Source organism: Pelophylax lessonae, assembly GCF_965119305.1.
Source record: "Pelophylax lessonae genome assembly, chromosome: 12".
In the NCBI taxonomy this organism is placed as follows: domain Eukaryota; kingdom Metazoa; phylum Chordata; class Amphibia; order Anura; family Ranidae; genus Pelophylax; species Pelophylax lessonae.
Genome location: NC_138779.1, coordinates 135,634,744 through 135,658,716, shown reverse-complemented (window position 1 = coordinate 135,658,716; position 23,973 = coordinate 135,634,744). Strand labels below are relative to the sequence as shown.

At 42.8% G+C, this 23,973-nt stretch overlaps 1 protein-coding gene across 2 annotated transcripts in view; it reads left to right on the top strand.

Annotated features, from left to right (window-relative positions):
• The window catches only part of DIXDC1 (DIX domain containing 1), a 258,363-nt gene that overhangs the window by 118,388 nt on the left and 116,002 nt on the right, over positions 1-23,973 (top strand). For both annotated transcript variants that reach the window (XM_082273246.1, XM_082273245.1), the window contains exon 5: positions 7,212-7,319. In XM_082273246.1, coding sequence (XP_082129372.1) covers positions 7,212-7,319 — 108 coding nt within the window. The remainder of the gene's footprint in view (positions 1-7,211; positions 7,320-23,973) is intronic.

Here is a 23,973-nt window from a genome sequence, read left to right as displayed (position 1 = left end):
TCGTAATAGTAGTGGCCTTTAAAGAAAATACCCAGGGAGTTAAATGCTTCAGGGGATATTGTTAGGACCCGAAATGCAGCTTTAATGTCTGCCTTGGCCATAAGGGCGCCGACACCATGCTGCCTAATTTTCACTATGGCTTCTTCAAATGAGCTGTAGGATACCGATGATAACTCAAAATCAATCTCATCATTTAAAGGGTAACTCCACTTTCGTGGGGGAAAAAAAAATAGTAAATAAAGAAAAAACAATATAGCTTATACAATTGCGACACAAATCATATTATAATTGAATGTTTTTAAAAATTACCTTTCCTTTTCAATCTGCAGCTGTTGTAATTTTCTGAAAATGCAATGCAATATTCTGTACACAGAATGTGTACTGACCACACCCCAGAAACATCATTTCCTGCTTGTGTGATTGGCTCACCAATTTTCCCAGAAGTCTGCCTAAGATATAAGTCAGATTGCTGGCATCCCCTGCAACAAAAATGTCATTTTTGGTGAGATACGACATCTAAAGGGATGCAGGCCCAGCCGCTTTCCTCATTAGAGCCCTGCAGCTGCCATAGCTGAATGATAATTATGAAACCACTCCCATTTGACCCACTCAGCACAGAGAAACAAACAAGGGTTTCTTCAGAATAACAAAAGGTAGGAATCTGCAACAAAGTTTGTTAAAATCCTTGTAATGTACATAGATCACCCAGAGGGGAATGTTTTTTACTCAACAAAAGTGGAGTTACGTTTTAAAGAACCCCCTTTGGGAAACGAGAGGGGATGTATTAACCTGAATTAATTAGGTTCTTATTTGGGCACCACCCCCAATGGTGAAATTCTAAAATTAGGTGGGGAACAAAAAGGACCCGCCATATGCCCTTCAGTATTTTCTTTAGACAATTTTTCCCTGACTATGTGGGGATAAACATCTACTGACTGTAAATTACCAACCACCTTGCATCTTAAACCATTAAACTTAGATAAAACAAAACCATTGGTAAACCGTCAGTTATGAACAGAGCTGTCTCCCTGTCTGGATATCTGTCCAGCCAGGGGCGCATGTTTGCTATTTTCACAGGAGTGAATTCTTTTGGAGAAGGTTTCACGCTGTGCTTGGCTAGCAACATTAGCCCTTTAAACATTTTACCACCGGATGATTACCAGAATAATGTGAAGATTCATGCTTGTACTTACATGCCCCGTTCCCCTTACATTGGCTTTCATTGTATGCAAAGCAGAAACCTTTCCTGTAGGGGGGAGACTGAAGAAGTGGTTGACAATTGTTTGTTAGTATTAATCCTAGATGGCAAGATGAGATTCAGCCACAACCCTACGTCTTTAATACCCCATTTCAAATTATGATGAATTAATAGCTTTTTGCGGAACAACTCATCATAGTTAAACCAGCCTAAGCCGTCAAAGCTTTTTAGGCTTCAAGTACATTTTTCATATGCTGAAAAAGCCCACTGCATAATTCAGGGTGCTTTTCACCCAAAATGCTGGAAAATATACAGTAGGCTTGAAGCCAATTATTGAAAGACGTAGACATTGGCCTGCGTTTGTCATCCTCCATGTTCGTTTTCGCTCTCTTATCTGAGCGAGCATTGAAATCCTTATAAAAAGAGAGTAGGGATAATATATCCACAAATTCTCCCCTCCAAATCTTCTTCATCACTGACATAGGCAAGTGAAAACCCAAGGGTGATAATTCACATGGGAGAACCTCCTTGAAGCAGGACTCAGGGACAGTATGTCTATTGACAGGACTAGCAGAAATATTAGTGCTTAGACACAGCCCAGAGACCCCAGGAGGGAGAGAGTTAACATTATTTGAGGTAGCCACGCTGTGCACAGGTCTAAGAGGAGCAGCATTAACAGCAGAAGAGGTACTAGATCAGGTGTCAAACACAAGGCCGGGGAGCAGAATCCAGCCCGCTAGGCCATTTCATGTGGCCCTTGTACCTCTCCTCCTGCCCCCAAGTCTCTGCAATCTGCAGCAGAGAGGAGGACAGAACTCCTCCGCCAGATGTTGTGCATCTCTGAGCTGCCTTGGAGAGGCCACCCCACCGTCTTGGCAGTCACATAAGAGATCCGACAGATCCTGCAGTTTGTTTTGCAGCCACAGCACCCCTTCATCTCCGTCTCCTCTGGTCTCAGCATTCAGCAAATTCCAGCAGCTGACTCCAGCCCTCCTCTGGTTCTCCTCGAGACCCTGCACTTTCTGCTTTCCTGCTCCGCCACCAGCTTCTTCCCAGCAGTAGCAAAATGTAAGGGGGGGAACTGCGATATAAGAAAGAAGGGCGGGCTGGACTTCTGATGGTGGAGGGGACTCTTGATATCTGATGTAAGGAGGTGGTGGGGTGCTCTGAACATCTAGTCTTACAGATACAGTCGGCCCTTTGAGGGCAACCATATTGCTGATGCGGCCCTCGATGAAATTAAGTTTGACACCCCTATACCTCACCCTGTTGAAGAGCAGGAATATCACCATCATTATCCAAAAGACTCACAGACTGGTCATTACTGGCAAAAGCAGGGAAGGCTGTAGAAACAGGCTGTGCCACTCCTGGCTGGGATAAAACTTCTTCCATAGCTGACTCCCTAGCAGGAAGTGAAGATGGTTGCTCGAGGGAGAAGCGCGTCTTCTAGGGGGACAGCATGTCTGGGACCTCCAGCTGCTCCCCAAAGGTGAAGGTGAAAAGGCTCGCCTCTTCCTTCCATTGCGTTGGCCAAGTCGCCCACCGCTTCCGATAACAGCTGAATCCTCATTGGCTTTCTGAGACTCCTCCGGTCCTGACACAGCCACCATGCTGAGCTCTTGGAGCTTGCTGCAATGAGAACGGCTAGGCTGGGACGGTCTCCTGGGGGTAGTTGAAGCTGGAGCCGCTGACCTGCCGGCTACTTCTTCCCCCATGGAGTGGGTTCCCTCTGCTGAAGCCATTTGAAGACAGGTTCGCAGCCACTCCTCCCCACCGCTGCTTTGTGCCAACTCCAGCATGCGTTGCACCAGGCTCTCCATGACACAGGAGCTGTAGCTCTTCTTCTGTGATGATCCACAGAAGAACACCCCAGGGCTAACAGAACCTTATATAATGACCCCCACAACTTCTGGCAGGTTCCACTGAATCTGATTGGAAACAATTTTACCTGTGCAGGTAAATCTCCCTCCTGGGGTCTCTGGGCTGTGTCTAAGCACTAATATTTCTGCTAGTCCTGTCAATAGACATACTGTCCCTGAGTCCTGCTTCAAGGAGGTTCTCCCATGTGAATTATCACCCTTGGGTTTTCACTTGCCTATGTCAGTGATGAAGAAGATTTGGAGGGGAGAATTTGTGGATATATTATCCCTACTCTCTTTTTATAAGGATTTCAATGCTCGCTCAGATAAGAGAGCGAAAACGAACATGGAGGATGACAAACGCAGGCCAATGTCTACGTCTTTCAATAATTGGCTTCAAGCCTACTGTATATTTTCCAGCATTTTGGGTGAAAAGCACCCTGAATTATGCAGTGGGCTTTTTCAGCATATGAAAAATGTACTTGAAGCCTAAAAAGCTTTGACGGCTTAGGCTGGTTTAACTATGATGAGTTGTTCCGCAAAAAGCTATTAATTCATCATAATTTGAAATGGGGTATTAAAGACGTAGGGTTGTGGCTGAATCTCATCTTGCCATCTAGGATTAATACTAACAAACAATTGTCAACCACTTCTTCAGTCTCCCCCCTACAGGAAAGGTTTCTGCTTTGCATACAATGAAAGCCAATGTAAGGGGAACGGGGCATGTAAGTACAAGCATGAATCTTCACATTATTCTGGTAATCATCCGGTGGTAAAATGTTTAAAGGGCTAATGTTGCCCTTACTTACAGGAAAATTGAAAGTGACAGTGCACAGCTTAAATACACATTACATTTAATCTATGTAATGCAGTGACTTGCCATATGTAGAGAAAAAGGTGGGGAGAAGGGGCAGCCGCATGCCCATGTTAGTGTGCCCAAATAGATTGAGCCCACTTAAGCATTTGTGCTAGATTTTACTGGGTGAGTGTCCAGGCCGTAGGGGGTGCCAGCCTTTGTCGGAAGGTCCGCCAAGTTGCCTCGTAGGCATGGGCGTCCACATGGGGGGGCAAGTGCCCCCCCATGGAATGTCAATTTCCCCTTTAAAGTGGTTGTTAAGCCACTTTATACTATCCTGTCTCGTCTGTTTAATAATCCTGTGTGCCCGTGCCCCTGTGTCTGTGTTTTAAAAAAGCCATTCTTTACCAGTTTTCAGAGCGCCGATCGCCACTCATGTGGCCCGCCAACTCTCTCATCTCCCTGTCTGACAGCTACCTGCAGCGGCCAGAGCAGAGGATTCCCCACTGACGTCAGTTGGGGGGGGGGGGGGGGGAGGCAGAGAGGAGGAGAAAAGCGGCGGGTCACATGAGCGGCGATTAGTGCTCTGAAAACTGATAGAGCGGCCTATTTTTCAACTTTAAAAATAAATACTCGCGAGTTGCAGCTTACACGATGAATGAGACCAGCAGCCACGTGGACCACTGTCCTCAGCCCCAGGCTCTGGTGCTATCATTCCAAGAGAGGGGAAGCCCGGGGCAAGGAAATTGAGAAGATTTGTGGCCCCGTGCACAGAGGCACGGCATGTGATGTCACAGCTCGTACTGACGTCACGTGCATGCATGCGCCGCCTGCACGGACCCAAAACAGAGAGGGTCAGCTTTGCTTTTGTATCACGTTTCTCAAACCTTTGAATGCCTGCGCTTTATGTGATAATGACTAAACCCCTCCCCTTCATGACATTGTTGAAAAGGGGCGGAGCATGGCTGACCTTAAAATGATACCCCCCCCCCCGGAAAAATTTCTGCGGACGCCCATGCTCATAGGGACCCTCTCAGTTTATTCTTCTTTTTGTTCCAGTCAGGAGGGTTGTTCTTTGTCTGCCTGCTAGCTGTTTGCTGTTGCCTGCTTCTTGTAGGATTGATTTTGGTCATCCCAATAGTCCTGTGACCTATGATTTAGGGCTCACTTACATGGGCATCTAAAATGCTGCATTTAGATCTGTACAGCTTAGTTTTGTATGCATCTAAACACAGCACTATAGTAATCAACGAGGCAATACACAGCTGCATCTACAAGTAAAAATATGTGCTGCATTTAGCTGTATGAGGACAGAGTCGTGTCCGGGGCTTAACAGATGTGCAGATTTTATGTAAACAGGTTTAACATGTGTAAGCCATTAGATGAATTGTACCAATCTAAACACAGGTGCTTTAGGTTTGTATTTTATGCAGGATCATCTTCTAGCTCTGCCTTTAAAAACCTCCATTGCATGCAGACAATACAGGACTAAGTGAGGTTTTGATATTTGCCGGTGTCCAATCACCTAGCTGAAGCATAACTCAGTGGTGTAAGAATTAACTCTCTCATGTGTCCTATGATGTATTCTATAAAAAATGGATTTTACGGATAAGGTAAAAATCCCATTATTCTACACATACAGTAGAAGACAGCTACAGTGCCTTGCAAAAGTATTCGGCCCCCTTGAACTTTGCGACCTTTTGCCACATTTCAGGCTTCAAACATAAAGATATAAAACTGTAATTTTTTGTGAAGAATCAACAAGTGGGACACAATCATGAAGTGGAACAAAATTGAATGGATATTTCAAACTTTGTTAACAAATAAAAAACTGAAAAATTGGGCATGCAAAATTTTTCAGCCCCTTTACTTTCAGTGTAGCAAACTCTCTCCAGAAGGTCAGTGAGGATCTCTGAATGATCCAATGTTGACCTAAATGACTAATGATGATAAATAGAATCCACCTGTGTGTAATCAAGTCTCCGTATAAATGCACCTGCACTGTGATAGTCTCAGAGGTCCGTTTAAAGTGCAGAGAGCATCATGAAGAACAAGGAACACACCAGGCAGGTCCGAGATACTGTTGTGGAGAAGTTTAAAGCCGGATACAAAAAGATTTCCCAAGCTTTAAACATCCCAAGGAGCACTGTGCAAGCGATAATATTGAAATGGAAGGAGTATCAGACCACTGCAAATCTACGAAGACCTGGCCGTCCCTCTAAACTTTCAGCTCATACAAGGAGAAGACTGATCAAAGATGCAGCCAAGAAGCCCATGATCACTCTGGATGAACTGCAGAGATCTACAGCTGAGGTGGGAGACTCTGTCCATACAATAACAATCAGTCGTATACTGCACAAATCTGGCCTTTATGGAAGAGTGGCAAGAAGAAAGCCATTTCTTAAAAATATCCATAAAAAGTGTTGTTTAAAGTTTGCCACAAGCCACCTGGGAGACACACCAAACATGTGGAAGAAGGTGCTCTGGTCAGATGAAACCAAAATCTAACGTTTTGGCAACAATGCAAAACGTTATGTTTGGCGTAAAAGCAACACAGCTCATCACCCTGAACACACCATCCCCACTGTCAAACATGATGGTGGCAGCATCATGGTTTGGGCCTGCTTTTCTTCAGCAGGGACATGGAAGATGGTTAAAATTGATGGGAAGATGGATGGAGCCAAATACAGGACCATTCTGGAAGAAAACCTGATGGAGTCTGCAAAAGACCTGAGACTGGGACGGAGAATTGTCTTCCAACAAGACGATGATCCAAAACATAAAGCAAAATCTACAATGGAATGGTTCACAAATAAACATATCCATGTGTTAGCATGGCCAAATCAAAGTCCAGACCTGAATCCAATCGAGAATCTGTGGAAAGAACTGAAAACTGCTGTTCACAAACTCTCTCCATCCAACCTCACTGAGCTTGAGCTGTTTTGCAAGGAGGAATGGGCAAAAATTTCAGTCTGTCGATGTGCAAAACTGATAGAGACATACCCCAAGCGACTTACAGTTGTAATCGCAGTAAAAGGTGGCGCTACAAAGTATTAACATAAGGGGGCTGAATCATTTTGCACGCCCAATTTTTTAGTTTTTTTTGTTAAAAAAGTTTGAAATATCCAATGAATTTCGTTCCACTTCATGACTGTGTCCCACTTGTTGATTCTTCACAAAAAATTACAGTTTTTTATATCTTTATGTTTGAAGCCTGAAATGTGGCAAAAGGTCGCAAAGTTCAAGGGGGCGGAATACTCAGTTGTTTCTTCGAGTTACTCCTAATGCAATCTGCAGTTGCAAGTCTTTGATTTGCAGGTATTACAATTAGTAACCTCTTATTAACATTTCTCCCTAGGAACAGCAGTGTGGATGAAGAGATTGGGAACCCATACTGGAGCGTGCGGGCGATGGTAAAGCAATATGAAGTTCATCAAGGGAGTGCATCTCCTTCTGAGTCATCAGGGTAGGCTTGTACTTTCATATTTTTTTCTGCAGTAATTGAACATTTGTTTTTAAATGTAACCAGTGGTTGGATTCTGATTCGTTGATAAGGGTTACTGCATTTAGTGATCAGCAATTAAGAACGAATATTAGTCATTTAATTGAGGTTGGCTATGTACTTTACATGTGCATAGATGCTTTTAGATCAGGGGTGGTTAACTTACTTTATATTGATGGTTCCAAATGCAGCCCCTGCACCAAAGGTCAGCATACTGTATAATATTCAGTGAATATAATGCTATGGACACCTGTCAGAGACTGTAGATGTGCAACAGAAGATAGTCAGAGACTGTGAACATGCTATGGGAGATTTCAGAGAATGTGGAAATGCTTCAGGAGACGGTCATAGACTGAAGTCATTACATGAGACTGCTGGAAGTCACTGTTCTTTTTTTTTTTTAATTTATATCTTTATTGGTGATTTTTTATATATACATACATTTGAAACAAACATTGTCATGATCTGACCAAACCCCACCCCCTTACCTCCCCCTCCCTCCTCCCCCCAATTAAACCAAAAAACACAAAAAAAAAAAAAAGTTTTTATACTTTTATGCACTCATTCCCAACATTTCTTCGTATGAAGATGTATTCCATACTATATTACCGTACGCCAGAAGGGGTATGGGGACCGTCCCCCCGCAGCCTGGACCAGGCTCCGCCCAGGGTGACCCTCTCTTAAACTCCCTTTAAGAAGAATTGGCTTCCAAGTATTGCACCCAGGGTCTCCATCTCAACTTAACTTGATCCTCTGAATTTCCCAATATGGCGGACAGTTCTTCCATCTTGAAAATCTCGTTGACCTTCCCACACCACAACTCGTAAGTTGGGATCACTGTCTGTTTCCAAAGAATATGGCAAAATGGACCTATGCCCTCACTAGAAGAACTTAGGACAGGTGCAGGAGAATCGCTAGATTATTTCAGCCTTTATCAGTTGTATAATTATATTAGATCAGTTCGGCAGAAAGGGTATGCACCACGAGAGCTAACGGATCTGGAAAATATGTGTAGAACAGGTAACGCGAAGGGCCATTTGATCTCAAGGTTCTATACACAATTGTCAGAAGATGAGGGAGACCAACAATTGGCGTTTATCCAAAAATGGGAGCAGGAGTTAAATACCGTGTGGTCAAAAGAGCAGATAAATAAGATCCTGAGATTAGTTCATCAATCGTCACTAGATTGTAAGATCCAAGAGACAGGGTATAAAATTCTAACCAGATGGTATAGAGTCCCATCACTATTACACAGAATAAAAGAGGCGGTCTCAGGAAAATGCTGGCGGTGTGGATTGGAGGATGGAAATATGGTGCATATTTTTTGGGGATGTAAAAGAGTGCGGCCATTTTGGAATAAGATAGCAGTGGCTATAAAACATATAGCCAACGTGGATATACTAGAGGACCCCGCGTTGTGCTTGCTGCATTTGACAGGAAGCTCAGTGCGGAGCTACAGGAAGTCACTGTTCTTACACATGTTTAAAGCACCCACCAATTCCTGCTGCTCAGTGTTTACAACATTCTGTGGTAACCTTAGAACAGGATTGGTCAATTTACTTAATTGAAATTGAAAAATCGGCTGGGGGGCCAATATTGCGGGATCACTGGACAGGTAAGTATATTAAATGTCAGCAGCTACAGTATTTGTAGCTTCTGACTTTTAAGTTTTTTGGGGGGGGGGGGGCCTTGAGCTCCGCTTTAAATAATTCAGTTTAATAACTTGCAAACTCATATGGACCCAAGTGTGCATCTTAAAGTGAAGCTGTGGCCAGAATGTAGAGATTTAGGTATATACAGAAATAATAATGCTCCAAACTGACTGCAAAGTATATTCCCAGGGGCATTGGGTTTGAAAGGCTAAAAATAAAACCTATGTGGCTCCCACCTAAAGCTAAAATAGCTATAAATAATACAAAAGCAGCATTTAAAAAATACAAAATTTAAGAAAAATATAAAATGTAAATATATTTATATATATATATATATATATATATATATATATATATATATATATATATATATAAATATAAAAAATAAATTAAAATGAAAAATATTCAAATATAAAATGAATGAACACTATCACCATTTGAAAGTTACAAGGAATAGAACAGAAAATGTAAAAATGAAATCAAGGCCACAAAAATTTAAAAGGAATGACAGGTTGCAAAAGAGAGTAGGATACACACCCAAAAATTCTTCAAATATATCAACAGAAAAAAAGTTAGATCTGCGCATGTAGGCCCTTTGCAAGATAATTTTGAGTTGGTGAATGGGGACAAAGAGAAGGCAAATGTATTAAATGCCTTCTTCAGCTCTGTGTATACAAAGAAAAATGAGGGAGCTCAAGTCCTTAAAGTGGTTGTAAAACCTTACATATACCCAGTGGAGTGACTGGCCTCAGGTGATACACAGAGATGAAACAAATCCTCCTGCATAAGTTGTACCTGTTTATCTGCAGCTCTCTATTCTCTACATCTGTTAATGGTCATGGTCATGGTCATGGTCATGGTCATAATGGTAACGGGAAGCTGAAAATATACTCTGCAGAGCTCTGAGAGCTGATTGTAGGGAAGAGATACACCCCCTCCACACAGCTCACAGGAACAGAGCTGAGTTATTCTGCTGGAGATCCTACACCTGTCACCATTTTCCTCTTGGTGTCAGGAAAACTTGTCAGAAGTGACATAGCAGGAGACAGACATGATACCCTGGGTTGATGGTTTTGCATTGTTCATATTTCATACCTGATGTTTACAACCACTTTACTGGGGATAATTTTGACAGAGCCTAAATGATCCTTAGTGGCTCAAAATTGACACGGTCCAGAAACCTGTACCTGTAAAGTACCTGGACCTGATAGCTTACGCCCACTGGTCCTCAAAGAGTTGAGCTATTCTATCGAAGCCATTTTTTCAAATTTTTAGAGACTCTTGAAAGCAGAGTTCTGCCCCCCTTAAAAAAAATGAAAAGTCAGCAGCTACAAATACTGTAGCTGCTGACTTTTAAATAGTAGAACTTACCTGTCCAGGGAACCCGCGATGTCAGCACCTGAAGCCGATTTACGTATCGGCTCTTGGGTGCCTCCGCTGCCACCCAGAGTACAGCGAAGCCTTTAAACAATAGTTAGCATGGATTTATGAAAAACAGAAGTTGTCAAACAAACCTGATTTCTTTTTACGAGGAGGTAAGCAAAAAACAATACAAAGGAGTGGCTGTGTTTATAAACTATACTGCAGAAAGTATTGGGACACCTGCCTGTATACCCACATGAACTTTGATGGCATCCCAGTCTTAGACTGTAGGGTTCAATATTGAGTTTGGCCATCCTTTGCATCTATAACAGCTTCAACTCTTCTGGGAAGGCTGTCCACAAGGTTTAGGAGTGTGTCAATAGGAATGTTTGATCATTCCTCCAGAAGTGCATTTGTGAGGTCAGGCACTGAGAGTGTAGAGAAGGCCTGGCTCGCAGTCTGTGCTCTAATTCATCGCAAGGTGTTCCATCGGGTTGAGGTCAGGACTCTGTGCAGGATAGTCAAGTTCCTCCTCCCCAAACTTGCTCATCCATGTCTTTATGGACCTTTCTTTATGCACTGGTGCGCAGTCATTGGATTTTGCCGAAGCGTTTGACACAGTTCCCCACACATGCCTAACATATGAGATAAAGTCTACAGGCTTAGAAAATTCAGTTTATAAATGAATAGAAAACTGGCTAAAAGACCGTATTCAGAAAATAGTGGTTTATGATTCTTACTCTACATGGTCTAAGGTTATTATTGGGGTACCTTAAGGTTCAGTGTTGGGACCCTTGCTTTATAAATGATATAGAGTCCTGGATTACCATTTCAGTGTTTGCAGATCACCTAGCACATCAAGCTATGAAGTGGAATAATGTCCTTTACTGGAAATCTCCAACTTTCAAGCAGACTTCAATGCACTGTTTAATTTGCCTAATATGTGGCAAACAAGGTTTATTGTTGATAAATGTAAAGCTATGCACTTGGGGGCTAAAAACATACATGCATCTTACATTCTAGCTGTCCCCTCCGGGAGAAGACAGTAATTATCACTAGTGGCTATAGCAGGCGCTTGTGATAATCGCAAGCGAATCTGGCAGGCTGGTTGTACCCAAGTTTATCAATCGATCGACTTGGTACATTAGTACCATTGGTACAATGGTTCAGCAGCAACCGGCCAAGATTCAAACCGTCTATGGCTGGCCTAAGCCTCTCTTAGCAACATCTTGGGAGTATTCCAGTCAGGCTTTATTAGGTATCTAAATAGCCTACACCACAGGTGTCAAACACAAGGCCCGTGGGCCGAATCCGGCCCTCCAGGCCATTTTATGTGGCCCTCGTACCTCTCCTGTAGCTGCAGGAGAGCTCCAGTCCTCCTCCAGACCTTACACTTTCTGCTTTCCAGCAATGCCTCCAGCTTCTTCCTAGCAGCACCACAAGGTAAGGGAGGTTAACTGTGATGTAAGGGAGGGTGGGGGAATCAACATTTGAGAGGCTCTTGACATCTTATGTAAGGGTAGGGGATGCTCTTGACATCTAGTCTTACAGATCCAACCGGCCCTTTTGAGGGTAATCATAATGCTGATGCGGCCCGCGATTAAATTACGTTTGACACCCCTGGCCTACACCTATAGTAAAGGTCATTATTCAAGTCAGAACTGCACAGTTTGTTTTTATCTACAGACATCCCTTTTCTGCATAGGCAGTTTTTTGGTAAAAGTGAAGTAACCCTTTAATAATGGCATGCTATGCCAGGCTGCAGTTTCTAAAGCTAGCAAAATACTTTCTTGTATTAAGAGGTATAGACTCCAGAGAGAGAGAGAGGAATTATTAGCTTAACTGAGTTTATTCTCTCTTAAAAGGGGCAAATAAGGTCTTTTTCAGAGCTTGTGTAGCTGTAGCAAGCGTTCTTGCTTGTGATTTTTTTTTTAAAAAGCACAATTTCCACATTTTCCACATGTCGCGTATACAGGAGCCCATTCACTCGATGAGCTGCCCTATGTGTGTTTGTCACCCAAAAGCTGCTTCTCCTTTTTTAAGCAAAGAGCTCCACAGGAGTCTTTTAAACCGCGTTTTGTCGCTATTTTCATGCGATTCTGATACACAATTGCAGCAAAATTACACCTTATTACAGACAGAATCGCTGTGATTCTGCTGGCAATTCCAAATTGCCAAGTGTGAATGGGGCTTAATGGGTGATATGATCAACATGTATAAATACATAAGCGGTATAGTGAACTTGGTGTAGAGTTTTTTTTTTTTTTCTTCTAAAATAACAAACATGGCATACTTACCTACTCAGTGCAATGGTATTGAACAAAGCAGCCCAGATCCTCCTCTTCTGGGGTACCTCACTAGCGCTTCTGGCTCCTCCTGCTTTCTGAGTGCCCCAAAGCAAGTTGCTTGTTATGGTGGACTTATGTAGGCTCAATCCCACGCCGCACTGTGTGTGTCTATTGACACACACAGTGTGGCTCAGGACTTATGTAGGCTCAATCCCACGCCGCACTGTGTGTGTCTATTGACACACACAGTGTGGCTCAGCCCGCCCCCCACTCTGCTCATAAGAGTTGATTGATGGCAGCAGGGCCAAGAGCTCCTGCTGCTGCCGAGCTTTCCGTGAGAGAGGGGGGGGGGGGGAAGAGTAGTGCACAGCCCTGGATCAAGATCATACTTAGGAAAGTATTTGGGGGAGTTGGGGGAGCTTACAAGTAAATGCATTAAGATAAAAAAAACAAACATTTAATTTTACAACCACTTGAAGCTGCTCATTGCAATGAGATCATCGCCAGACCCAGCTGAAAATAGCTGTAACTTGTACACCATACTTCTAAAAACCCCCATGTGAAGCTGGTCACTACCATTGTATTAGTTGAAGAGCTGAACCAGAAGTGGGACTTTATCTACAGTATGTTACCTGTTTGTTGGGTTTACAGACAATTAGCCCAGTCATATCGCAGCAACATAACTAAAACCCCTCTGAGAGCTGCACTTTGTCTCTGATTCTCTAAATAGCTGGTAATTATCTTAATTATGGACAGGGATACTTCTATGCTGTTTAATTAGGATTTAATCGGTGTCTCAAAGGCTGATTACTTCCTGTTATCACATTGGACATATCATAAGGCTCCGAAAATATATTGTTACCCATGGAAAGGACAGTCAGTTTGTGCTGATTCCATCTATTAGGTCAGTCCAATGGCTTAAACCTTAGAGAGGCAGTCTGTTTTTATACACATAAATATTCATGTCAGGCAAATGAATGTCTTTAAAATTGATTATCCTGCTCTTACATAACCTTTGACCTGTTTAGCGGTAGACTGAAAATGAACATATAATGATTACATTTAAATTATTAATGATTTTATTTAAACTGTATACGTGTATAGCAGGGGTATTGAATTAAAATTCATGGAGGTCTGAATATTAAAACATTTTTCCAGCACAGGTCCAAATCGCATTTTTGTGCTATGACTCAGATTCCTTACATCACAGCCCAGATGTGAAGGCACGACAGCCTATTCATTTGAATAAAAACTGAGTTTTCTGCTGGGAAAAGGCCCTGACACCTTTTTAAAAATGCAACCGCATAGAAACTGCATGGTGCATTTGTACTATGCAATTTGCATGTGCGGGAAACCGCACCTTGTATTTCAGTGCAGTTAAGAGCCAACAAGTTGGTGACTGGTTGCTAGGACCGCCTCCTAGCAGCACTGCCCTTTCATATCCCACACACACAGCACTGCTCCCCATCCTTCACAAGTTCACAGCCATGTCCTTTCCTCCCTTTACTCTCCTGCCTTAGAAGGAGGTGGGACAGCATTACTGGATGGGGTGCGGGAGCTGCCGAGTTACCCTTTCATATTAGCAAGTTGGTGATTGGTTCCTAGGACCGCCTCCTAGCAGCCAATCACCTCCTGGTTAATGTGAAAAGTTAATTCAGGCACCTGCCTCTCTCCATGCAGTGCTGGTCCCACCCCCAGTCCGATCCGGTCTGCTAATGACATCGGTGGAGGCTGGGGACAAAAGTGTCAGCTAAATGGCGCGGGCGCGGCAGTCCAGATAGAGCAGTAGCTCGGGCCGGACGCGTACCGTGGGTCACGGCCCGCCATTTATTGATGCCCAGTGTATAGGGTATATGTGAAGTGCACCTGCTGAATTGCCTGCTGCTTGTTCAACACTTCCATACTGCTGAACGTCATATTATGTCTTGCGCTTTTAGTGGAGATATCTAATTAATGCCTGCAGCTACAGGCATCATTCAGAGATCTTTTATTTCTGCCGGAGATTCCCTGCACAGTAAAAACAATAATAGTGGCAGTTCAGCCACTTGATTGTTTTTACAGGTGGTGGGAGGGGACATCCCTGCCCCCCGCTATCCTCTCTGGTGCTTCTACCAGCTCACACGTGCGAAGAAGAAGAAATCCGCCGCTGACGAAAGTATACCATAGAGCTGACCGAGGACCAGATGGTCCCCCGGTCATCCCTATGACTCTCGGAGGCGGGGCGTGACGTTATGATGTCACGTCCAGCCTCGGCAGTTGTAAACACTGCCGTGTGTTTGGCTGGAAAGCCTGAGATGTTTTTTTGTTTTGTTTTTTTTTTTTTTGTATCTCAGGCTTTCTAGCCTAGAGGAGAGATCTATTTCTCTGTAAAGAGGACTTGTCGTGCCCTATTCCTATTACAAGAGATGTTTACCTTGTAATAGGAATAAAAGTGATTAACAAAAAAAAATGAAAGGGAAAATGTAAAAATGTAAAAAAAAAAAAAATATTAAAGCGCCCCTGTCCCCTCGTGCTCGCACGCAGAAGCTAACACAGACGTAGGTCACGCCCACATATGTAAACAACGTTCACACCACACATATGAGGTATTGCCACGAACGTTAGAAAGAGAGCAATAATTCTAGGAACAAGATCTCCTCTGTAACTCTAAACTGGTAACCTGAAAAACATTTTAAAGCGTAGCCTATGGAGATTTTTAAGTACCAAAATTTGGCGCCATTTCATGAGTGTGCACAATTTTAAAGTGTGACATGTTAGGTATCTATTTACTCAACGTAACATAATCTTTCACATTATATGAAAACTTGGACTGTCTTTACTGTTTTGATTTTGTTTAACTCATGAAAGTGTTTTCTTCCAAAAACACTGCGCAAATACCGTGTGACATAAAAAATTGCAATGACCGCCATTTTATTTCCTAGGGTCTCTGCTAAAGAAAAAGGAAATAAATAAATATATATATAATGTTTTGGGGTTCTAAGTAAAAGTTTTAGCAAAAAAAATTATGATTTTTACATGTAGGAGAGGAATGACGGAAATCGCCCCCGGTTTGGAAGCGATTAACAGAAAGCTCCATTATGACAGAATCAGGACAGCGAAAGATTGAGGTCAGATGGACAATTTTGTATGCAGTGTTCTACCTGTCATGTCACCTGGCATACGTGAAAAGAAACCCCCTCCAAAACACTGCATACAGAATATGGAATATGGAAGTGGATCACTCTCTTCCTCGTTTATATGTGACAGTTGAGCTGCCATCACCATTCGTTTTTATTCTGAACCAATTCATCTCAGGAAGAGATACACAGAGCAGTTTATTTTCCACAGTAAAAGAAAGCAGCAGGGAGGAATGGTCAAGGTACACTTGGAATGTGGATCTGCATGTGCACATAGATTGTTTTATGCTCGTACACTGACTTTACATAGCTGGTAAGGTTGAATAAAGACATGAGTCCATCCAGTTCAACCGGAGTGTGTGTGTGTTTATGTTACAACCATTTTCCATATCCCTGCACGTTGTATTTGCTGAAAAACACATCCAAGAGTTTTTTTTTTAACTTCGCTACAGTCCCCGCTGACACCACCAACTATGAAAGGGAGTTCCACATCCTTACTATTCTAACAGTAGAGAACCCCTTACGCAGTTTAAGATTGAGCCGATTTTCGACCAGCTTCATTGTGTGTCTGTGTGTCTTCTTTAGAGTCTTTGGGTTAAACAGTTTCTTCCCAATGCTAGAGTCCCTATTTAAATATTTATATATTGCAATCATATCCCCTCTTAAGCAACTTTTCTCCAGGAAGAATAATGTTTATAGTAGTCATTCCTCATAACTGAGATCCTCCAGGCCCCATATTAGCTTTGTTGTCCTTCTCTGAATCTTTGCCACTTCAAGGACAACCTTCCAGAGGACCAGTGGCCACACTGGAGAACATACTCAAGACGTGGCTGAACCAGAGTTTTGTAAAGTGGTAAAATTCCACTTTATCTCTCGAGTAAATACCCTTATTAATGCATGCTAATAGACTGCTGGTCTTGCTTTCTGCAGCTTGGCATTGCATGCTATTACTGGGTCTGTCATCTATCGGAACCCCCAGATCCATTTCTATCCTCGATTCCCCCTCAATTTTCCCTCTAGTGAGTAACTTGTATTCATATGTTTAGCTTCCAATTCCTTTACGTTTTCTACATTGAACTTCATCTGCTACGTAGCTGCCCACCCCTGTATTTTAGCTAGGACTTCTTGTAAGGTTGCTGTATCCTGTTGTTAAGTTTTTCCAAGCTCTGTATAATTTATGAACTGGTCCCAGGACAGAGCCCTGGGGTACCCAGCTCACAATTTCAGACCATTCAGAAGATGTTCTATGTATACTGTGTTCTCCTACTTTGCCTTGCATGTTGAGCATCCAAATAATGAATTGTTCCTAAAAGGTGCACCACAGACTGTGCATATCAACATTTTTGCCATGCTAAAAGACAAGAGAAGGGCGCATCGACCTAGTGCAATACCATAAGATATTTATTAAAAAATAGGTAAAACAACATATATTCTACTCACAAGAGTACGCTATAAACAAGCGAAAAAGAGAGAGTCCCTTCAGCTGTCCAGAGACCACAGGACTGTGATGCTTAGTTGTGACAGGCAAGCTTGAAGATGTCATTTTACCTATTTTATAATAAATATCATATGGTATTGCACTAGGTCGGTGCGCCCTTCTCTTGTCTTGTCCGCAACCAGCCTGCCCATGGCAGGATCAAATCTTAGCTGATCCCTGCTGAACCGGCTAAGATTCAATCTATCTATGGCTGGCTTAACCACTTTACCACCGGAGGATTTAGCTGTCTTACGTCCAGGCCACTTTTTGCGATTCGGCGCTGTGCAACTTTAACTGACAATTGCGCGGTCGTGCGACACCGTACCCAAACAAAATTTACGTCCTTTCTGTCCCACAAACAGAGCTTTCTTTTGGTTTTGGTGGTATTTGATCACCTGTGCGATTTTTACTTTTTGCGCTATAAACAAAAAAAGAGCGTTTATTTTGAAAAAATAACAATATTTTTAAAAAATTTTTATATGAAATTCCCCCCCCCCCCCCCCAAAAATGTAAAAATCCAATTTTTTTTAAATTTTTGGCCAATTTGTTTTCTGCTACATATGTTTGGTAGAAAAAATCACAATAAGCGTATTTTGATTGGTTTGCGCAAAAGTTATTGCGTTTACTAACTAAGCGAAAGATTTCTGTCATTTTTGTTGTTTTTTTTTAACACGTAATGGTGGCGATCTGCGATTTTTTTTTTTGCGGGACTGCGACATTGCGGCGGACAGATCGGACCCTTGACTGACATTTTTGACACTTTTGGGGGTACCAGTGACATTACTGCAGTAATCAGTGCTATATATATGCACTGTTACTGTAAAAATGACACTGGCAGGGAAGGGGTTAATTTTATTGGAGAGGGAGGGGTTAATGTATGCCTGGTGCTTACTAACGTGTGGGGGGGGAGGTGACTGAGTGACACAAGGACAGATCGCATGTTCAACTATGCTGAACACTGCAATCTGTCACTCCTTGTCACATAGGAGATCCGCCCGCTCTGTTTACACAAGCGGGCGGATCTCCAAACTAGATTCCCCGACGATCGGGGAAGAGCGGCGGCGATCGCCGCCGCTCCTCCCCTGGCCCGACTCCCGCTTTGACTGAAAACAGCGGGAGCGAGCCTCCGGCGGCGCGCGCGCGCCGCCCACAAGCGGGGTCCAGCGACGTAGGTCTACGTCGCTTGACGATAACGAGCCACATTGCTGCAGTAGCAGCAATGTGAGCAGTGCTAAAGTGGTTAAGATACACAGGGGAGGACGTCCCCTCCCGCTCCCTGTAATGACAACTGAGTGGCTTCTCAGCCGCATCGGTTGTCATTACAAGACAGCCGACCGTCGGCTATGGATGCCGGTACCGGGGTGATGCCTCTAGCTGCAGTCATCACTCCGGTACAGCACTTTCCCGAAATATCAGCAATATCGGCCACCTTGTCAAAACACAGTAGAGTGGCGGGAGAAATTCCCCCTTTAACGCTGAGGAATCAAACACACAAATCCATGGTGGAAGGAAAGAAATTTGCATAATCTATGGGCTGCTTTACCCTAATAGATATACAGGACTCCGTGATTAATCCCCTTGTGGATTGAAATACGTTCGCGCTAGAGTTGGAGCAGGCCAAACTATATGTTGTGAATCTTCTACTTATATTGAAGCTGGTTTTACATCGGTGATGACATTGGTTTTTATAGATATAAAAAACTTTCATTTTCACAACCGTGGTAAATACAGAAAATAAAATATGCACCTTCTATATAACTTGATTGTCCATTTTCCTTTGTCTGTGTTATCGGCTATTTAAAGTGTGTGTCCAGCTAAATATTGTTTCTTCATTTTTGGATAGAGTAGAAAAGGGTTAGAAGTTCCGCTGTCAAGTTTTTTTTTTTTCACATTTGTGTTTTACTGAAACAGACATCAGGTTTTTACTGCTATCTGGGGCTCCTTTAGGAGAGATTTCCCCTCCCTTCCCTACCGCTGACAATATTTCAGCAGACAGGAAGAGAAGTCATCTGTCAAAGTAACAGAGACACATCTAAATCATTTTCTTTTATATAATAAAGGCTAGAACCCCTGCAAGATTTGTTTATGTCCCTGTTGGTATGGAAGGAGGTCTGCGCAGCACTACATGAATTTTCACATTCATTCCTGTAAATTAAAGGCAAACTCCACTTTCATGGGAAAAAAAATTAGCAAATAAAAAAAAAATAATAATATGGCGTATACAATTGTGACACAAGTCATATTGTAATTGAATGTTATTAAAAATTACCTTTCCTTTTTTAACTGCAGGCAGTAATGGCACTTTTCCACTGCAAGTACCAGGTCGGCTCCACTCAGCCCTGCTTGGCCCTGCTTGGCTCGGTTTGGTTTTCCACTGCATGGTACCGCATGGTACGGTGTTGGAACGGTTTGGTACGGTTGGCTTTTCCACTAATAGTAAGTGGGTGGGATAACAACGATTCTCTGACCAATCAGTGGCTAGTAGTGACAAACAGTCAAGGCTGCATGCAAAGGATTGTGGGATATGGTACCGGTATGGCCCTCTTGGAACCACAACCGAGATGGTACTGTTTAAGCGAGCCGTACCGTTCGTTTCCATGTAGTGGAAAAGCGCCGCCGTACCATACCGAACCGTTCCAACACCGTACCATGCGGTACCATGCAGTGGAAAAGCACAAAAGCAAGCCGTACCGTTCGGTTCCATGCAGTGGAAAAGCGCCGCCGTACCGTACCGAACCGTTCCAACACCGTACCATGCGGTTACCATGCAGTGGAAAAGCGAGCCGAACCGTTCAGTTCCATGCAGTGGAAGAGCGCCATAATTCTCTGTAAAATGCAATATGGCTACCTGGAGGAGTTCTGTACACAGATGGTATACAGAACGCCCCCTGAAAATGTAATTTCCTGCTTGCTCACTGATCTTCCCAGAAGTCTGCACTAGGATACAACATCGATTTTGTGTATCCCCTGCAACAAAAATTTAATTTTTGGTAAGATACTCCCAAAGGAAATCATGTCTAAAGGGATGCAGACCCTGCAATTTTCCTCATTAGAGCCCTGCAGGTGCAGCAGCGGATTGATAATTATAAAACCATTCCCATACAGACTCACACACATGGACACAGACAAACAAACCTCTATTTCTCCAGAAAAACAAAAGGTAGGAATCTGCAACAGTTTGTTAAAATCCTTGCTACGTACACAGATTACCCAGAGGGGAATATTTTTTCCTCAGCAAAAGTGGAGCTACTCTTTAAAGCATGCTTGTTGACACAGCGTTTTGTGTAAGGTTGCAAGAAAGTTTTTACTTCCCTATACATTGTATGTGTGTTATCGTGCCTTGCCCTTAATTCCCTATGGGTCTTTATACGGCGTGTACGGCAGAAAACACACAGGGGTCTATTTATGAAGCAGAGAATGTTACCGTCATCATTCTCTGATGGAGAATCATCGTAGTGTATGTGTTTTGAATAGAAGTGATTGATTCTCCATCAGTGAATGTTCGTAAAAACCACATCCTCTGCTTTATAAACAGACCCCATCGTGTTTTTTCACAACACTGCAACAAAGCACATACTGTATAATGACAAAAACCTACACTATACCATGAGCACAATTTGTAATTGTATATGTACACGGGGGTGGCCATATTTGCTTACGTACGCAGGCTCTGCTTTCTGGTTGTGACTTCCTGATCTTCTTACATCATTGCAATTCCAGATATTTTGTTTTGTTGACTCATTGCAGTTTCTAATGATATGGCACTCAGAGCACCTGTAGTCTTACATCACGTAAGGTAGAAGTGCCTTTTCACTCATGGCAAGCAAGAGATACTTTTTATACTTTTTTTTTTTTTTTTTTACTTAAAATATAAATGTGGTTTGATCACGCTGACAAGCAATGCCTGTTAACACTAGAACACTGTGTGGGAAACCCACGTTCTCTGCCAGTTTCCCGCATTCATATTGCACTGCCCTTGCCATCTGCAGCGGGTGTCAGTGGAAAGTTAACAACATCCCAAATGCAGGTTGCAAATGGAGTGCGTTTGCCCTCACCGGATCTTGTACCATGAGATCCGGTTGCAGTGCGTGCACTACTTTTGGTGCAGTGCAGTGTGATTTCATGCCTTGCAAAATGAATAGGCTGCAATCACAGTGCACTGAAACATGCAGCATGATCCTGTGTGGTTCACATGCAGTTCCTAGTGTATATGGAACATTATAGAGAGGAAATCTTCCAATGGGGACACTAGTTCTGGTGACCCTAGTGACACACTGGGGTTTCCTCACTTTGGAGGGATTTCCTCTCACTTCCTGTTTTGGCTATGGAACAGGAAGTGAAGGGAAAGCTCCCCAATGGGACACACACAGCAAAGAAAAATTGATGGAGGTCTTAACCCCCCCTTCTACTCTTTCCAAAATGAAAAAAAATACGTTTTGCCTTTAGTTCCATTTTAAGAATTGTGTTACTTTGACATTTTTGATTTTTTTTTTCAGTCCTCTACCTTTTTAAACACACACTCTGCTCATATTTTTATTATTTTAGATCACTGTTTGGTATATTTTAAGATGCACAACCTAATACCTTTTTTTTTTTTTCAAGTAATGTTAGGTTTTATTCACACAGGCCATTAAGGGTACATGGTTTGCTGCGTTCAGGGACAGCTAAGTCCTCCTCTGGATGCAGCAGCACTCTGTGCTAAGGCCGCATACAAACTGACTGATTAGCTTCGGCCAGTTTGTGTGCAGCCAGAACTCTGCAGAAACGCAGACCCTGGATGCACTCTGTCTTGTGCTCGTTGTTGGTTGGAAGCTCTAATTATATATAACCGCTCAGATGAGCGTACATGCAAATGGCAGCAGCGCTAGCCATTGATTTGTACAGAGTACAAGATGTGCAAGCAGCGATTAGAACTAGAAGATTCTCGCCGGTGGTGGTGTGACTGTAGCCTTATAAATACACCTTATTACTTATTGACCATAGAAGGATTTCTATATTACAACATTTGTATTTATCCTTTTACTCTTTAATTTAATTAAAGTGTTTCTAAACCCTAATGGTTTTTTACCTTAATACATTCTATACATTAGGGTGAAAAACCTCCTGCGTCCCCCCCCCCCCCTTATACTTACCTGAGCCCTATTTTGATCCAGCTCTGTGCATGAGAGCAGCAGCTCTCTACCTCCTCACTGGGCAGATTGACGGCAGCAGGAGCCATTGGCTCCCCCAGCTGTCAATCAAACCCTGTGACAAGGGGCTGGGGCCAAGCTGCCCTGTTGTGTCAATAGACGCAGACAGGACGGCTTGGTAGCAAGCTCACAAGAGTGCCCCCGTTGAAAGCCGCCTCTAATGGGGGCACTTGGTGTGGGGAGGTGCGGAGCCATAGAGGATCAGAGCTGCTCAGTGCAAAACCATTGCGCAGAGCAGATAAGTATGACAAGTTTGTTATTTTTCGAGAGTGGGGGGATTTAGAGGCATGTATGGACTTTAATGGTACCGTACAAAGGCTTGACAAAACAAACTGTTTTAAAACATTAACAAATTTTTATTCAAAAGACATATTAAAACATATCAATATCTAAAACATAGGCACAGATAACTGTGTCATTCTCTATTGCTCTATAAGGATAAATCACAGATTGGATGACCTCGGAGATGTCACAACTGTCAAATTTAGCAGATACCATCTGGATTATAAGTACTCAACATGTTTCGTGGGAAAGTTACCGCTTCTTCAGGAGCTTTACTACATCATCAGGTAGAGCAGAGATCAATATGTAACACTGAAAAAAAATGTTCAAAGATTAAATGTTTGAAAAACTATAAACAACATTGCATATATATACACATAGCATGTGAAGTTGTTCCGTGTGCTCTCTTACCCCCGGTGAATCCCGGGGTAAGGGAAATACGTACACGTATTATAGTATTTTGCCCCAGATAGAAACACCATTTTTATTTATTTATATTTATATATTCATATGGTGTTGCTATCTGCGGCAAAAAAAACTATAATACATGTACTTTATTAACAGACAAAGAACCCTGTATTTGTTTCCCTCCTTTGAGGGTTGGGATTCCCGCATTCGCCGAGTGAGACTATCTACCCCGGGCTCTTGGGTGTGGCTTCACTGGGGGTAAGAGAGAACACGGAAAGACTTCACATGCTATATCACATGCTATATATATATATATATATATATATATATATATACTGTATATGCAATGTTGTTTTATAGTTTTTCAAACATTTAATCTTTGATCACTGTTTTTCAGTGTTACATATTGATCTCTGCTCTTCCTGATGATGATAAAGCTCCATGAAGAAGCGGTAACTTTCCCGCGAAACATGTTGAGCATTTATAATCCAGATAGTATCTGCTATATTGCTATATTTGACAGTTTTTACACCTCCGAGGTCATCCCATCTGTGATTTATCCGTATAGAGCAATAGAGAATGACAGTTATCTGTGCCTATGTTTTAGATATTGATATGTTTTTATGTCTTTTGAATAAAATTTGTTTGTTTTTTAAAACAGTTTGTTTTTAAATCTGTATGTGTTGTTGGAGAGTTTTAGCCCCCGTTCACACTGGGGCGACGCTACTTCGGACCGCGACCTCCGAGGTCGCGGTGCGAGCAGCGCGCCGCGACCTCGGAGCGGCCGCCACGGACTTCATAACATTGAAGTCTATGGCGGTCGCCTCCTGGTCGCCCCAAAGAA